The sequence below is a fragment of the Crotalus tigris genome, unplaced genomic scaffold, assembly GCF_016545835.1.
Source record: "Crotalus tigris isolate CLP2741 ecotype Arizona unplaced genomic scaffold, ASM1654583v1 scf7180000018807.1825209, whole genome shotgun sequence".
Taxonomy (NCBI): domain Eukaryota; kingdom Metazoa; phylum Chordata; class Lepidosauria; order Squamata; family Viperidae; genus Crotalus; species Crotalus tigris.
Genome location: NW_024097206.1, coordinates 1,692,625 through 1,710,314, shown reverse-complemented (window position 1 = coordinate 1,710,314; position 17,690 = coordinate 1,692,625). Strand labels below are relative to the sequence as shown.

General features: G+C 34.1%; 1 protein-coding gene and 1 long non-coding RNA gene across 6 annotated transcripts in view; one reads left to right on the top strand and one right to left on the bottom strand.

Moving 5' to 3' along the window:
- PIGN (phosphatidylinositol glycan anchor biosynthesis class N) overlaps positions 1-17,690 on the top strand; it is a 66,547-nt gene that overhangs the window by 13,863 nt on the left and 34,994 nt on the right. For 4 of the 5 annotated variants that reach the window (XM_039356232.1, XM_039356233.1, XM_039356234.1 and 1 more), the window contains 14 exons: positions 591-689; positions 1,596-1,702; positions 2,358-2,482; positions 3,920-4,050; positions 6,178-6,294; positions 7,535-7,575; positions 8,142-8,201; positions 9,273-9,365; positions 10,806-10,861; positions 13,151-13,229; positions 13,733-13,912; positions 14,729-14,868; positions 15,886-15,985; positions 16,198-16,290. In XM_039356232.1, coding sequence (XP_039212166.1) covers positions 591-689; positions 1,596-1,702; positions 2,358-2,482; positions 3,920-4,050; positions 6,178-6,294; positions 7,535-7,575; positions 8,142-8,201; positions 9,273-9,365; positions 10,806-10,861; positions 13,151-13,229; positions 13,733-13,912; positions 14,729-14,868; positions 15,886-15,985; positions 16,198-16,290 — 1,421 coding nt within the window. The remainder of the gene's footprint in view (positions 1-590; positions 690-1,595; positions 1,703-2,357; positions 2,483-3,919; positions 4,051-6,177; positions 6,295-7,534; positions 7,576-8,141; positions 8,202-9,272; positions 9,366-10,805; positions 10,862-13,150; positions 13,230-13,732; positions 13,913-14,728; positions 14,869-15,885; positions 15,986-16,197; positions 16,291-17,690) is intronic. The other variant, XM_039356236.1, reaches the window with a different exon arrangement.
- LOC120313863 overlaps positions 6,313-17,690 on the bottom strand; it is a 46,120-nt gene continuing 34,742 nt past the window's right edge. The window contains exon 3 of the long non-coding RNA XR_005558275.1: positions 6,313-6,836. This is a non-coding gene — a long non-coding RNA (uncharacterized LOC120313863). The remainder of the gene's footprint in view (positions 6,837-17,690) is intronic.

Here is a 17,690-nt window from a genome sequence, read left to right as displayed (position 1 = left end):
TTGGCTTCTTGCTTATAAGTATGTTTTAGTGTGATGTGTAAATGGAGACATATAGAATAAAGTAAAATAACTATCATTTGTTTCTGGTTTCTGAGATTCCTGGCTCATTTTTATGCCTATCTTAGAACTCAAACAAATTCCTGAAAATGCAAGAAGTAGCTTGGGGAAACAAATGGAAAACAAACAAAGGATAGTCAAAAGAATCCAGTATTGTTTTATTTGTTTAATAAGCCATAATTAAAACAAGCTGAAACTTTGCATGATACTATATATGAATAAAGTTTGTGACCTTTCTTTGAAATTTCCAATATTGAGGTTTTTCAGATAGATTCTTCATGCAATTTTTAGTAAACCTTGACATAAAAATAATTTGAAAATCTATTATTTCTGTGTAGGAAATTTTCAAATATTTTCACATTTTCTATACAAAAATTACAATTAAAATAAGTATGTAACTTGCTAATTAAATGTGATGATGTGGATTTACTTTCCCTAAATGAATATGCTGCCTTTATATCTTTTAACAACTGGAACCAAATCTGACTTTTCCCTTTAAAAATGGCTTCAGCAATGCATCTTTTGACTTACAGGATGGAAGGAAAATCCAGTGGAATTTGATTCTGTTTTCAATGAAAGTAAATATACTTGGAGCTGGGGAAGTCCAGATATTCTACCTATGTTTGCTAAAGGTGACCTTATCTTAGTGCTATTGATCATTTATGAAATATTAAAGATTTATAATTAATTGTAATAACAGAAGTCTTTTCAATGTTCACTTCCTAGAAAAACCCTTTATAGGACATACAAGTCTGATGGTCATCCTTGACTGATGACAACATATACCTCTGAACTAAATGTTCTGCTGAAGAACTGTAATTGCAAATACTATTTTTGGATTTTTCAATGAATTTGTCTTCTTACTAATTTAGTCCATATGTGTTTTTGAAATACTGCCTAGATCAGGGGTATCAAACTGCTGGCCCGCAGGCCGGATGCGTCATGCCAAAACCGTGCCCCCCCATTGCCGGCAATGGGAAAAAAGTAGCGACACGTCATGTGACATTGCGAGTTTGACACCCATGGTCTAGATCATCATTATTTTCCTCAAAAACTCAACAGTTTTTCAAAATATATACAGTACTATGCAAGAGTCTTGGGCTACCATTAGATTTGTTGTAGCAATGGTATAATGACAATATAATACAGGGGTCTTCAAACTTGGCCCTTTTATGACTTGTGGACTTCAATTCCCAGAATTCCTCAGCCAGCATGCCTGGCCAAGGAATTCTGGGAATTGAAATCCACAAGTCATAAAAGGGCCAAGTTTGAAGACCCCTGATATAATATTATGCTTTGTGTGATAATGCCTTTGTTACAAGTCCAAAACTCCTGATATTAGTTGTTTACAAATTAAATGGAAGTAAAAGTTATTTTTGACTAAATTATCCATGTAAAGTGTGTGAGCAACTTCTAAGAGTTGGTATGAAATAACTCTATGTACTTTATAGTGAAGCTAAAATGTTTTGAGAAGACTTAGAGAAACTGAGTTAAAAATATAGTTAACCTTTTTCTTCAACTGGAATGTTTGGTTGCAGGTGCTACTGGTGATCATGTTTATACCAATTGCTATAAAGCTGAAAGAGAGGACTTTGCAGCTGAAGATGCCACTGTACTGGACACTTGGGTTTTTGACCAGGTTAAGGTGAATAAAAATCTTTGTTTTGCATCCCTATTATGTGACTGAGAGATTATAGTTGACAAATTTGTGCTGTGTCCTATATTCCCTGTGTGTATGTGTTTTTTTTTAACAGTGTGGTGTATTTTAAATAAAATGGGTTTTTAGGTAGTCTTCAGCTATTTAGGACATTTTTATGTTGGATTTTCCTGTCATTTGCTCCAAGGTTTGTAACATAGTGTGACCATATTTCCATCTGAAGAAGGAATTAGATAGAGGTTTCTGTGTGAAGAATGCAAACAGATCTGATGTCTTTAGATTATGAATATTTTTACCTTCTTCTTCCTAAATTCTCCTTCAGTATTTTTACTTGGGATTTCTTTTCATTATAAAAGTCAGTGGGAAAAGAATATGAGAAAAATGGTGCAGATGAGAATAAATGTTAGATACTCGCATCTGTCTAAAAGGTGTTTCAAAGGTTTGTAAGTTGTTTAGGCTTAAGTTATCCTATTGAACATATTACGTGTAGAAATGAATAAAGACCACATTCTACAGAGGAATTTATCTAAATGTCTTCTTTCCAGGTTCTTCTGTGTGATAATTGCTGATACAATAACAAGTTCTAACTTTCTTGTTAGAACAATTTCTGGTGCTCAGTAATTTACTTGGTTTTCTGATCTAGGATTTCTTCAACCTGGCTAAAAACAATGAAACATTGTTTTCTAAACTGCATGAACAAAAAATCATTTTCTTCCTGCACTTATTAGGATTAGATACAAATGGACATGCTCATCGGCCTCATTCAAGGTACAAATGTATTATTTATATTTTTGAAATATAAGTACAACCAAAACTGAACATATCTTTGATTTATAACACCAGTTATTCAATGGATTCAAGAACTGATATTATTTTCAACTTATGATCAAATTGTTTATAGATACAGGTTACAGTATATATAAATGATTATGAATTATGCTGATCCTTTATTGAAAGTGCTGTGTAAAATATGTATAAACATGTATGAGAAGTATTTATATGGTCTCTTTGATGTTCGGCTTTCTTTTTTCTTGCCCTCTTATCGTTCATTCTTTTTCCTGTTCTGTTAATAAAGGCATTGTTGCAGAACATATTTGATATAAGTGAGAGAATTAACAATGTGCCTAAATCCTCCACTAAAATTAATAGGATTAAAAGTACATAATTATATTTGAACAATTTCTTTTGTATGTTCTAATTTTCAGTTTTATCTCAACTATGTTAATTTCTTACAATAATTATATGTATACCAAGTGAGAGATAAATTTATGTCTCTGGCAAAAATGGGTTAACTCATATACTGTATGTAAAAGTTGTAGTTTAGACAGTTTGTTAACACCTTTTACCATAAGCTTTCCAAAGTTTGTGGGAAAGCTTTAAGCTTCTTAATAATTCTCACATTAAGAAACTTGATGTATTAGACAAGTGAGGGATTGCAAACATCTTATGACAGAGCATGAAAAAGAATGGGGCAAAAATTGCTATTGAGGAAAAGACCAGTTTGATAAGCATGGCACCCTCTGCCTTAATAATAAATGTTACTTATTTGTTTGGCTGATGTAAGGACTGGGGCATTCTATGTTTATAATAATCCATTAATGCCTTGTACAAAAATTAAACAATAATATCATAGTAACTCTTCAAAGACAGAACAAAGTGAAGGAAAAGAAAAATGTTTAAACTGGACTATATAGGCAAATAGAATGTTTTCCTGGAGAAATCATTCCTTAATCATCAAATTCTGCCGTGGCAATTCCCATGAAGTGGAATCAACGTGTTTGAATTGGAAGGCCATGTAATTTATTTAATAATAAATCAAGGAAACAAGCTATGGCATGTTAGCTTGATGTTCTCTTTAAAAATTCTTAGTTTCTTTTGAAAATTGGAAGTCTCTTCTAAGGGTAATACAGGTTAACATCTGTATTCTGAATGTACTCATGAAAAAAGGGCAGCTTTAGACTTTTGTCTAAAGAAAGTATTGCGTTTTGATTCTTTTGATCATTTATTATACAGTATCATATTTAAAAATTAAATGATTGCTGTGCTTTAAATTCAGTTCTGTAATTGGATGTGTGAAGAAATGAATATTGTAAAAAATAAGCTAAATCGAGGATATTTTAATACTTTTATTGCTATGGTTCTGTTTTTAAATCTTATGCAAATGTCTTTCTAGATTCATAATTATAGTATTTTGCTTTTCTGTAGGGAATATAAGAACAATATCAGGAAAGTTGATGAAGGTATACAAGAAATTGTTTCATTGGTTGAGAACTTCTATGAAAATGATGGCAACACAGCATTTATCTTAACTTCTGACCATGGAATGACAGATTGGGGTGAGATTTTGTTTCAGAACACTATAAAAGTTCAGCTCAGAAAAATTTTGTCCATTGTGGTATTCCATATTTTCCTTTCTTTATTCATAACACAAGGCAGTATTTTCTTTACATAAAGTTAATTATATTTTGGAATTTAAAAAAAAAATAGAAATGTACTATACATAGTACTGTGTTATTTAGAATATGTATAAACAGAATAAATATTACAGATGCAGAGGAATACAGGTAATCCTTGACTTATGACCACAACTGAGCTCAAAATTTCCATTGCTAAGCAAGACTGTTGTTAAGTGAGTTTTGTCCCATTTTATGACCTTTCTAGCCATGGTTGTTAAGTAAATTACTGCAGTTGTTAAGCTAGTAACTTGGTTGTTAAGTGAATCTGGTGTCCCCATTGACTTTGTTTGTCAGAAGGTCGCAAAAGGTGTTTGCATGACCCTGGGACACTGCAACTGTCATTAATAAATACCAATTGCCAAGTGTCCAAAATTTGATCATGTGATCATGGAGATGCTGCAAAGGTCGTAAATGTGAAAAATAGTCAGAAGTCACTTTTATCAGCACTGTTAACTTTGAACAGTCACTAATGGATGATTATAAGTCGAGGACCACTTGTGGAAATATAAGCAAGCATGGCTATATTCTCAGCCATATCAGTCTTATGTTAGAAGCAGCCTAACATGAGAAATACATCTGAAGCCATCCTTTCACAACTGTTCCATCCATTGTTAAACTTGGAAAAAATTATTAAAGGAGTCTTTAGGGTATCTCAGGGTTTACAATGGACAAAGCATATATGTTATCTGCAGATTTGGTTGTTGGTGTATATTCATATCTCTTAGCCTAATTTCAAGCAATTAGTTCAGATAGCCAGCAAAAGTAATCAGCTGATCAGTTGGTATTCTGGAGCTTGTTGTGGGAAGTGAAAGAGAGAGGAACAAAAAGCTATCATAAGGAGAGAAAAAAAGAATTACCGTATTTTCCGGCATATAAGAAGACTTTCTAAACCATGCAAATCTTCTCTGAAGTAGGGGGTCGTCTTATACACCGAGTCGTCTTATATGCCAGAAAATACTGTATTTTCCGGCGTATAAGACAACTTTCTAACCATGCAAATCTTCTCCAAAGTTGGGGGTTGTCTTATACGCCGAGTCGTCTTATACGCCGGAAAATACGGTACCTGTCACTAACTTAGAGACATTTCAGCCCTTCAGAAGCCCAAGGACCATTATAGGTAAACTATGAGGCAAAAGGGGGAGTCGCATGAGGAAGTAGTTTAAAGAACATTGAAACTGCAGATTGCCTTCTGGATCAGGGCTTACAACCTTTTCACCCATTGTACCATTTTAAGGATGTGGCAATATCTGAGTACCACCAGTCGCCTAGCAAGGTGTCAAAAACTTGATGACAAAAAAAAAAAGGAAAAAAGTGATAAAGTACAGGTAGTTCTCGATTTACAACAGTTCACTTAATGACTGTTCGAAGTTACAATGGCACTGAGAAAAGTGCCCCCCAAGCCACAGCTGAGCAAGATACCTGCCTGCCCACCTGGCGACACTCTTCCTCCTGTCCAAGGTTTTCATTGTTGTGAGCATTTCTCTTGAGGATTGGCAGCAGGGGTGGGATGGGGGGGTGTTTGGTTTTTATTCTCCCCATCTGCTGGGTGGTTGCAGCAGGTTTTAGTCACTTCACATGACCCTGGGACACTGTAACCATCATAAATATGAATCGGTTGCCAAGCATCTGAATATAAATCACAAGACCCTGGAGATGCTGCAACATTCCAGCTGATTGGCGCTTCTTCTGGGCTCAGCAGAAGTGCCAGGATCAGCGCCGAGCTCCACCTGGAGCCTGGCACCGATCCTGGCTCTTCCACTGAGCCCTGATAGCCCTGCAGCTCCAGCCATCTCTCACTCAGGCTTGTGCGGTGCTTCCACTGGTTCAGCTCATTTCCTTTTCCCGCTACCACTTGCCAGGTGCCAATGTACCACAGGTGGTACCCGTACCACTGGTTGAAAAGCCCTGTTCTAGATGAGCAGACGAGAGAAATGGTATTTAAAAGCCAGATTTTTAAATAATAATAATAATAAAATGACTTTGACTTGGTTCTCTGTGTGTGTTTAGGGACTCATGGGGCAAGTCATCCATCAGAAACATTAACACCCCTAGTTGCTTGGGGAGCAGGAATCAAATATCCTCAGACAGTTACCTCACAGCAGTATGAAGATACATTTTTAAAAGGTAAATTCAACTATTTGTGTAACACCTGTAATTACCATTATTATGCATATATTACAAAAGACAGTTTTTAGTGTTATTAGCTGCTGCTAGTGCTGTTACGTTGATAAAATCCTCATTAAATGAATGAGGAATCAAAATTTACTAGAAGCCATTAAGTTGTTTCATGGCTTCTGAATGATATGAATTCTCTCACTGCTAAAAATATTTGAGCCACTGTTTCTCATAGTCATAATATAAATCCTCCTTTGCAGAAAATAAATTTTACTTGAAACTTTTGATTTGTGGACCTGATTTTATGAGTTGGGTATAGATTTTAAACTAGGCTAGTTTGGTCCTTTGTCATCTTTAATCAAACCTAATTAAATAGTTTGATGCATTTAAATTAATTCTAAATTACCAGATCTTCAGATAGCTTTAATTTTTCTTCATGATGTCGAATATCCTCAGGTATCTTGTTTCCCACATTTAATCTTCACTTTTCTCATATTGTTTAACATGCCCTCTGTGAGTATGAATCATTCTTATTTCCAAGGCCAATTTTCCTAGATTGGAAATGTGAGGGTTAATTAAGCTTAAAATTAACTACATAGTGTAATAATCCAAGATAAAAATAGTCTATCCTCCAGTGCTTAAAAGCGCTCATTAAATGAAATGCTAAGATGGGCCTAACATTAACCAAGTGTAAGAAATTACTCATGGATGCTGTACTCATTAACAGAACTGATCATATTATGTCCAACCAAGTATTCAGGTCATCTTTGTAATGCTGATAATGTTTTTGGAACCAATAAAATAATAATAATGAATATAGCAATGAACCACAGAACTATGGCCACATTGGTTAAAGAAAAATGCATGAAACTCTCTGCCTTAACTGTTTCTGGAATTATTTCCCAGTATATTTTATTTTATTTAATAAATTTATGTGGCTGTCCATTTCACTTGAAGTAGATTACTTATATGTAAAACTAATCAGTGATTTATCGAGCTATAGCTGTCCATCCAAAAGAGTCTTGGATATTCCGTTCTATAGTTTTGCTTTTGTGATTCTTTAGATTTTGATTAAAGAGTTTGGGGTGGCTTTGAGTAAATTTCTTAATACTATATTCTGCAGCTCAAGCAAAAATATATTTGGGTATGAAGAAAAAGGTTATCAGAAGAATAAGCTTATAACTGCTAAGTATCAAAAGAGTTGTTATTTTTCCCTCATAAATTATCATTCTTTTTTCCTCACTTATAGAATGGAAGCTGGAGATGTGGAGGCGCCAGGATGTGAATCAGGTATCGGATTGCTTCAAACTCACTGTTTTTTTTTCTTATTTTATTTTAAGATGGTACAATGAAACATAATTATGGTAATAAGTTACATTAACAGGGACAATCCTGTCTGCCTCCAGTTTTTTTGTCTGTCTGTCTGTTTATCTTGTTAGTTCATTCTCTGATTGCTGTTTTATTCATTGTTTATAGCCAAAATTTGAAATGGGTTTACCTGCTGATAGTATAAACATGGGTCATAGGTCAAGAACTGCACTATAGTGGGAATATTATATCTGTAATACCCTTCCTGGTTTCTAAAGCAACATTGCTTGCCCATCCATTGTTAACAATATGGAGACAATTTTGTTTGCAGACCATTTTTTCTCAGTGTTCTGTTGACACAGGTTGAATTCTTAAGAATGATAACAGGATATAAGTTCCTGTCCACTAAACATGGAAACATTTTTTTAATTATCTGAAATGATGCCATGTATATAAAAATATTTCATGAAAATACATCATAGAAGAGACTTCTGCTTTTAATTGTACTTTAGTATACATTCAAAGGGAGACTTTTTTTTTGCGTGTAGGCTGACATTGCACCACTGATGGCTTCTCTTATTGGAGTTCCTTTTCCCCTGAACTCAGTGGTAAGATAATATGCTATTTTTTTTCTCAGTGTAAAATGACTAGCATTGGAATTTGTCTATATGAAATATTTTAGAAGCAGGTGAGAGAGACCTTATTTTTTTAGATAGAGCAAACTGACTTTCTCTCCCAGCACTTTTGCTAACTGCAGTCAATTTTTACTTCTTTCCATTGAGGGATTGTTATCTATTTTTTGGGGGAAACTCTTTGGGATTATAGCTTTTGTTGCTCATAATAACCCTGCCAATTTTAAGTCTGATCCAGTCTTACTGTTTCATCTATGTTACCATATCTTTGGATCTTTTACTTATTAGTCAACTTGAATACTGTTCCTGGGATCAAGGAATTGAGAAGAAATATTCTGTGATGTAATGGGGAAAGTGTTGAACCAGGATTGGGAAAAACCAAGTTCAAGTCTTCTCTTGGCCATAGAAGCTCACTGAATGAATTTGGCCAATCATTATCTTTATAGCCTACTTCATGTGCTTGTTGTTTTAAGGCAGGGATCTTCAAACTTGGCCCTTTTATGACTTGTGGACTTCAACTCCCAGAATTCCTCAACCAGCGTGCCTGGCTGAGGAATTCTGGGAGTTGAAGTCCACAAGTCATAAAAGGGCCAAGTTTGAAGACCCCTGTTTTAAGGAAAAGAAAAGATTTTAGAGAAATTATAAATTTATACAGATAAATAACAAAATAATCCATACTTTTTTGAGAAATTATAAAAAGTTGGTTTATATTTCTTTTGGAGAAACCTTAGTCAGAGGCCATCTATCTTACAATGGGCTAGCTATACCCATTTATTTTTGGAAGTTCTCTAAAGGAGTCGGCCTCACATAGCATTCTGTGGAGAGTTTGTTTTACTTCAGTGTGCATGGAGAGTCCCTCTTCAAAGCTGGCATTTGCACTGCTGTTAGGAGAAAGTGTCTATTGATTCATTGTGAATAATATGGTTCTCTAATTCTGAAGATACTTACTTTAGGTACTGTAGCAGGCCCTAGTTTTTAGTAAAAATGCTTGCTTTTCTAGCCATGGATTATGCTGCTAAATATTAATTCTGTTTTTTTGCCCCCCAGGGTGTTTTACCTCTTGAATACTTGAATAATACTGTCCGTTTTAAGGCAGAGAGCATGTTTGCCAACGCTGTTCAGATTCTTGAACAATTTAAGGTACATAAGCTATTGCTCAAATGTATAAACTGCACATTCATATGAACATATCCAGTAGAAACATCAAATTGTCATAGTAGAAATAGAAACAACATAGCAAGTTATATACTTATAATTTAGTATGATAGTAGAATTATTGCTAAATAAAAAACAGTGGTATTATGGAAAAACTAGCTTAAATCCTTAAAACTTCTTTTTTTTTTTTTACTGGGACAGCCAATATTTTCTATTGTCTTAAAAAAAATCTAAATGTTTTGTGGAACTTGTTTATTAAAACATAGAATTTAATTCCTATGGATCGAACTTTCATAACTGGTGTGACTTGATGTCATTGAAAGCAGTGCATTCTAATCAAGGTGTACAATTGCTCCTATAATTCAGTTCTGATGTTATTAGGACTGGCATACCTCCTGTTCCAATCACTAGAAGATGATTTAGGAGTTGAGGTTTAAATTTCTGTTGTCACTATTTACTGCTTCCCGATACACAAAATGGACTTTACATCTTTAAGCTGCTTGACAGCAAGATACTTTCTCCAGTGTGAAAATCTAGTAATTTATATTATAATGGAAGCCTTGCCTAAAATCGGAAAATAAATCCTAGGTCAGTTTTGGAAATCATTCCCTAAAGAGGGTTGCCTTGCTCCCTCTTAATTGCTTTTTATCCACGATGCAAATACTTTAATTTTGAGAAGGGTTTTGAGGAATAAATTGTTCTTTGTGAACCTCTTTTACTACTGATAACTTTGATGTTTAAGATATATGTGACTAATTTATTATTTTTAAATTATTTTTACACATAAATGGTATTGTTATTTATCTACGATTACCGGCAGCAGTTACTTCCAATTCTTTAAGAGAGAAAGCATATCATTTTAAAAAAAAATTAAGCACTTTTAATTTCCAATTTCAGATGTTGATTTATGAGTCTGCAACTTTTATTACGTTGGCTTATTAGGGTAAATCAGGTAGTTTCCAGGAAGATAGGGAGAAATTATATAATTCTGGATGCATATATGTTTTATTCTTTTATTTTATTCTTTTAAGGTTTCCCGTTTTTAGCACCTGGAGTTATGAGACTTTTTCGGTTTAGGTCTAGAAAATTATCACTAGCTGATAAATTCCTAAAAGTGATGCTGAATCTGATGCTTACTTAAGATTAACAATCTTCTCTTACTGCTATTTCATTTAAGAGCAGATTATTTATGTATTTATTTACTAATTATTTCTTCAATATATAGTCCTAAGCCAAAATAATATACATATCATTGCAACCTTAAATCAGACAATATCTAGGGGAGAAAAATTGATTTATAATCAAACAATGAAAGAGATCTGCTGGGGAAGAACAAAATGAAGACCATACTGTTTGTTTTAGTCATTCAGTCTATACAAAACTACTTTGTTAACAGTGCTGGCTATTTTTTTCTTTTGTGTTCAGGTTAAGATGGCTCAGAAGAAGAAAACTACATTATCATTCTTGTTTTCGCCATTCAAGTAAGTACATGTTCCATTCTTAGAACATATCTTTTAAACGAGTCATAAAGAAGTTATTCATATAAATGGAACTTGGACAAGATTAATATAGTATTTGAGGGATCAAAAAAATAGAACACACAATTTAAAATCAGAGCCCTAGCTGAATTTCTTTCTAAACATAATTGAAAGGAAAAGTAAAGCTGTGATACAATTTAAATACTAGAAAGATTCTGCTTGATTGCTAATTAATTTGCCCAACTAGACCCTTCCCAATATTTAATGTTTAGACAAGAGCAGTGAGCTTCGGGATTTATAAACCAGGCTTAAAACAAAGTAATTACAAAACTATAAAAAAGTAAGTAAACATAGGATTTTTTTACTATTAATATATTACTCAGGATTTATATACTGCTCAAAATTACAGAGCTTTTACTATAGCTTAAATAACTCTGACAAAAAACATCTTATAAATAGGGATATTTGTAGCTTAGCAGTGTCTGACATGCCATGGGTGGTTGGTTGGTTGGTTGGTTATTAATTTATTTATTCATTTATAAAATTTATAGGCCACCCATTTTACCTCAAGGTAATTCTGGGCGGCTTACAGTCATTTAATGGTGATCAATATTTCACTGTGGTGTTTCAGAGACAATAGCTTGTTATTTGATAGAGATGAGAACTTTCCTAACTCTTTCTCTCTTTTAACAACACTAGTTCTCTGGGCTTTAGGATTGAGCAATAAATCTTAATTATGTCTTCTTCTTGATAGTTAGATAAAGAACCAAATCTTTAAATAGCCATTTATTATTTTTATTTGGAACAACCAATGGCTTAATTCATTTTTCTGCATCCTTTGCCTCATAACAAATTTAGAATATTTGTTCTAAAAAAAGATATATGCACTAGCTGAAGACATTGCAGATCACATTTTTCCTCCTTCTAGTCTTTAATTGAACACAAAATAAATTTAAGTACAAAATAGAGAAATATGAAAGTAGACCTACTGTTTTTTTTTCTGAATCTTTTAAAAATATTTTTGTTATCATGAGGTATTTAGAGAGTTTGAATCATTATGAATACCTAGAACTTAATTTCCTGTCCAAAGAAAATAATTTTTATCTTTCATCTTAGGCATTTGTTCTTTTCTTTGATACTACATGTTAAATTTTAGTTTTTACTTATTTATTATAATTCATACATATTCATTTTGCTACCTAAATGCTAAATTGTGGCTGTATGTTAACTACAACAGAATCCATTTTGATTTCTAAAATGATCTACTTATTTCAAACTTTAATATAAAATTTCATTTAAAATACTTTGAAGTGGAAATAGTTAATACATCTTCACATATAAATGTGAATAATACATACAGTATAAAACAAAATACAACACTTTTAATATTGTGACCTGAAACAGCATGGAGCAATGCGGCTTAATCCTAAATAAAATTAAATTAAAAATAACAAGTGATAGCAAGAAATTTGAGGTCCCCTGCTGTCAAATTCATTATATTAACAAATCTTTGGCAATTATGGGCATGAAAATGACCTCTGTAGAAATGATGCATCTAAAAATAGTGATGGCAAATATTGAAATTTCATAATCTTTATTGCAGACTTGAGTTCTGGGCTATGGAGATTTTTTTCTAATGGAAGACAATTATGTAATAGAAATAATAATTTTGTCAGTTATGCTCATAGGAATCTATTGCATCTCATAAGGGACAGTTTACAAAGCATTGTACAGTGAACATTGTTGTTTAATCTCATAATTAATTGTCCACATATTGTAACTTATATTTTGGAAACTAAGCAGCTTCTGCTCAGCAGAGTTATTAAACTAGTTTTAAAGATTATGACCATTGCATACAAGTTCAGTGATCTGAAAGATTTAGTTAGCATTAGTTCCAATGAACCAGATTATTATTAATATATGCAATTATTAATAAGACATTCCGCTCTATAAACTGATATGGCATATAATATGATGCATAATGTTCTGTTTTATATACTTTATTTTCGTAAAACATGATTCTTTTGAATAGTCCCCCCAGGCTCCTTAATTTCTCCAGAAACTTTTGTTTGGGCAGTAGCAAATTTGTTTGCTAAAAGTTCTTCAGAGATAATTTAATTTTTTATTAAAAGTAATTATTGATAAGTACGTTTTTGCTAGGCACTGATTTATCAATAAGAATACTGCAAACTGGTTGAGTTTTTTTAAAAAATCTTTAAAGTTGTGCTTTTTATTCCGTCTTTCCCAAAACAGTAATAAAATTGAGAAGCTGAAATATTCTGTCTTGCACAGGTCTCTCTCTGAATCAGAGCAAATTGATATTCTGAGAAAAACAAGGCTATCTATTCAACAGGAGAAATATGAGGAAGCTGTAAGTAAAACTATCCAATGAGTTTATTTCCTTTGATTTTTTGTGTGAAAATTTAAAAATATATTTGTTACATTTATAACTTAATGATGCTACTGCTTTTCTTTTTGATCCATTATCTAATGGTGTAATGATACTTTTATAATGTGTAAGCATACATGTAATCTCAGATCTAGTCTTATAAAAGCATCTGTCTTCCATTCAGGAAAGCTTTGCCCCTATTGTAATTCTTTGTTAAGAGCAATATAATTTAATTGGTTATACTTTGAATCTGTCATACTGGGTCTTCTTTAATATTTATAAGAATTCCCGTTGACGGCTTGTTACAGGTAGTCTTCATTTAGTGACCACAGTTGGGACTGATAATTCAGTTATTAAGTGAAACAGTTTTCATTTACGGTAAATCTTGCAATGTACAAAAACAAATCAAGGATAATGCAGATGATAAAACTATATGAAAGATCCAACATGAAAATATTTGATTGCTGTTTTTTTTTCTTTTTCAGACATCCCTTTGCAGAAAGCTGATTAATCTTGCTTTAGATGGGCTCTCTTATTACCATACATATGACAGATTTTTCCTTGGCATGAGTATCACCATGGGTTTTATAGGATGGACATTTTATGTAATTCTGATTATAGTAAAATCAGACATAAGCATGACCAAGAGTATATCAAAGAATAAGGTATGTTTGTGGTTTGGCATGCATGATAGCTTAACTCCATAAGTGAACTTATTTGTCTTCAGAAATTAAGTGCTGGAATTTTTGGCATATCAAAAAATCTATAAATGTGTGTAGAAAAATCTATAAAATGCTTTTTAAAAATGGAAATTTTGGAAATGTAAATCTGCCATGAAACAAGTTCCTTTTTAGGTTTCCTTAAGATATATTGAGAAATGAATTACATTTTATAACCTACTGAATATTTCGATCAGAAATGGGGAATCCTCCAGAGATCGCTGAATTACAGTTCACAACAATCTTGTTATACTGTCCATAGTTCAACATTTGGATGGCTATAGGGTCCCCATCATTGTTTCAAATACAAAAATGTATTTATAAAAAAATCATCCGAAAAGACATTCATTAATTCAGATGAAGATCATATAGAGCTGATAAAAGTGTATGTTTTGTATATGAGTGCCCACATGTGACTGTGCATTTGATTGCCCCTTTTATCTGAGGAATTTATGTTTGTATTAGTGAAAGAGCATTTACTCTTATTTCTGTATGGTAGAAGCAAACAGAGTTTGCTAGGGAAAAGAGGAAGTTTTATTTCTTTGACTTGCAGGGAAAATAATCTTGGTAAATCTTCTGATTTGCTTCTAGGAGCAGGTAGATAAATGATTATTGAGCCCTGCTGTTGAAAGATGATGGCTTAGCCTGCTTGGATTACACTGAGTTGCTTTTTATATTTGCTAGTGAATATTCAGAAATGTTTAAGTAGATACTTATACAATGTTTACAATAATCAAATAATATTAACATTTCTATTTTCAGGTGTCTGACAGGTTTTTCCAGTATATCTTTGCAGCTATTGGAGTTTTGATAGCCTTTTTTCTCTTCATTCAAAGCTTGCCTTGGACCTACTACATATATTGCCTATTACCAATTCCTGTATGGTATGCAGTTTTAAAAGAGTAAGGTTTTAAAAATAAATGAATAAGTCTCTGTTTCTCAGTCTCTGTCTCTCTGTCTCTGTCTTTATCTCTCTGTGTTTGTGCATGTGTGTGTAAAGTGTGGGGGAATGTATCCATGTTCCTAGATTTGGAGCCATTTGGGTTTTCTCCTTTCATTAAAACACTTCACATCAGTATGAGCTGCTTTCAAAATGCAAGGTTAGTATGTGAAGTGATGGATGCTAGGGTTTCTGTGTGAGATTTTAAAAAATGCATATTTATAGTAGATTCACATGGACTTTTACTAGCAAGAAGATGAAAGAAAGGGATGGTTGACATCTGAAGCAGCAGGAAGATAGACTGGTAGTTCCATAACACCTATCTTGAGTCTCGCTGTGTGTCCTTCAAAAGTTAGGGATGCTAACTTTACTTCAGAATGTGTAGCAAACTAAAAGTAATTGCATCCTCCTGTAGGTTAGCAAAATGATTGTGCTTTCTAACTACTGAAGGTTTTTTCCTGACTCATTTTAGAAATAATGATTTTTTTTGTGCATTCCGTGACAAGCTGACTTACTAAGTTGTGTTTCAATTTTATGAAACGTATTTTTGAGAATATTGATGGATAGATCTATAGTTCCCAAATGGGGCATTGTTCTACCCTGGAATTCACAGGATATTTTATTATTTAAGAAACCAAACTAGTCATGAGTTCACAATAATGCCCTCGGATGCCACAGCACAAGGTATAAGAACCACTAGAGACACTGTCAAAAATACTGACACTAGAGGGCACCATAAACCAGAAAGTTTTAGAATCTCTGGACTAGACAAAGTAGATATTCTTGACGCATAGTTTGAATTTAACTATCTTGGAGAAATTTGTTCATGTTCATTTTTAATTCAATCTTCCCAATCTGGCAACTCCTAGTTATGCTACAATACACCATCAATTGGGAAATGTTGCTTTGCTTTTATTTCTTATTTTTATGTAGCTTTTGGTCTAATAAGAAATTTATTTAGCATAATGTTTCCCTCTAGATACTCTGCTATCCATGTATTGATCAGATTTCTCTTGAATGTTCAGCGGACTCAATTTGCTGGATTCTTAGTAATATATGCTGTGGGGATTGAAATATTAGTAAGTAATTCAGCTAATAACCTTTTAATATTATTTGTGTATAATTTTTAAAGGAATGGATGATTAAAATAAAAACATAATGAAATAACAAAAGAATCAAATGAATTTTTTTTTGAGAAATTAAAAATCATTATGAAATTTTGTATCAGAGGAGATTTTCAGTTCTTTACCATATCTATTTTTCTCCATTTGTATATGTTTGTGTGAATTAGGTTTTGTCCTTCTTCTATCGTTCTACTCTCACTTTTGGCCTGATGGTGTTTTCTTTGTGGCCTGTGGTCATTCGAATGTGGATCATAGCAAAGGTATTTTTTGTATAGGGAGATTTGGTAGCATGGTTATGGCTACTGCCCCACGAAATGTACACTTCCATTTAAAGGTCATGAATGCTTTATTTAAATTATAAATATGCAAATGCATAGAAAGTTTTGCTAGCCATAGTTACCTTCTTGCAAGCCATGTATACAGTGCTGGGATTCAAATAATTTAACAACCGGTTCTCTGCAGAATTCCCCCCCCCCCGGCATGGAGCGCGCCACCATCGCTGCTTCCCCCTAATCCCCCCAACGGGGCATGCTGCCATCATGGCTTTCCCCAATCCCCCCAACAGAGCGCAATACCACTGCGGCTTCCCTCCAACCCCCCAATGGAGTGCGCCGCAGCCGTGGCTTCCCCCAACCTCTCCTGGAAGGAGTGCTCCACTGCAGCCACTGCTTCTCCCCCCAGGACCAAGAGCTCCACTTTCGCTGCTGCAGGGATCCTGGCCGCTTGGGGGGATCTGCCAGGCCTCATGGCAGTGGCATTGGCGAATGCAATGTAGCTCGGCCAAAAGCAGCCACAAAGCAAGTGGGGCAGCATGGGACAGATTCCCCCCTCTTCTGCCCATCCCCCCTCTTCCTTTTCACTCCCCTTCCGAGTCCTCTTCATAGTTCTGCCCACACAGCCACCGAAGCAGTAGGTGAAGCACCGGAGCTGGAAAGTTCAAGTCCTAGTGACTGTGTTAACTTTCATAACAACAGACAGAAGTGCCCCCTTCTCAAATGTTTTGACTTCCCCTATCACTCTTGGATTTATGATTTATTCAAGTACTAATATGCTCTGTTACTGGTTTTCTTTTGGGGTTAGGTTTTTTTTTTTTTTTTGGAGTTTAGCTAAACTTAGCTTTTATCTGAACTGTAAAACGGTGAAATGAAAAATGTGGTACAGAAGAGAATATGCAGGTGTCCTGTAATGCTAACCCAGTTTGAGACAACCATTTAAAATCAGTGAAATCATTAATAGTGCAGTATTCTGAAATGATTCTATGTCGGGTCAGTAGGAAGGGTTTAGCATATTTTTGTAGATGATTCTACCCCTTTTTTGCATGTACCGTAAATGCCGGCGTATAAGACGACTTCCGCGAGCGCTGAAATCGGCGCCAAAGACGGGGGTCGTCTTATACGCCGAGTCGTCTTATACGCCGGAAATACTGGTAGTTTCTGGCGTATAAGACGACGTTCTAGGAATGCAGCTCGGCTGTAAAGACGGGGGTCGTCTTATACGCCGGGTCGCCTAATACGCCGGCATATACGGTAGTTATATCACACAGATATTTATTAATGGCAGTTATTTCCACATTTTGACCACCTTGTAGTAAGGGTGAACACTTACTTACTCTTACTTACTCTTGTTATCTGGCCTGCTGAATACCCTGCCCCACACTTTA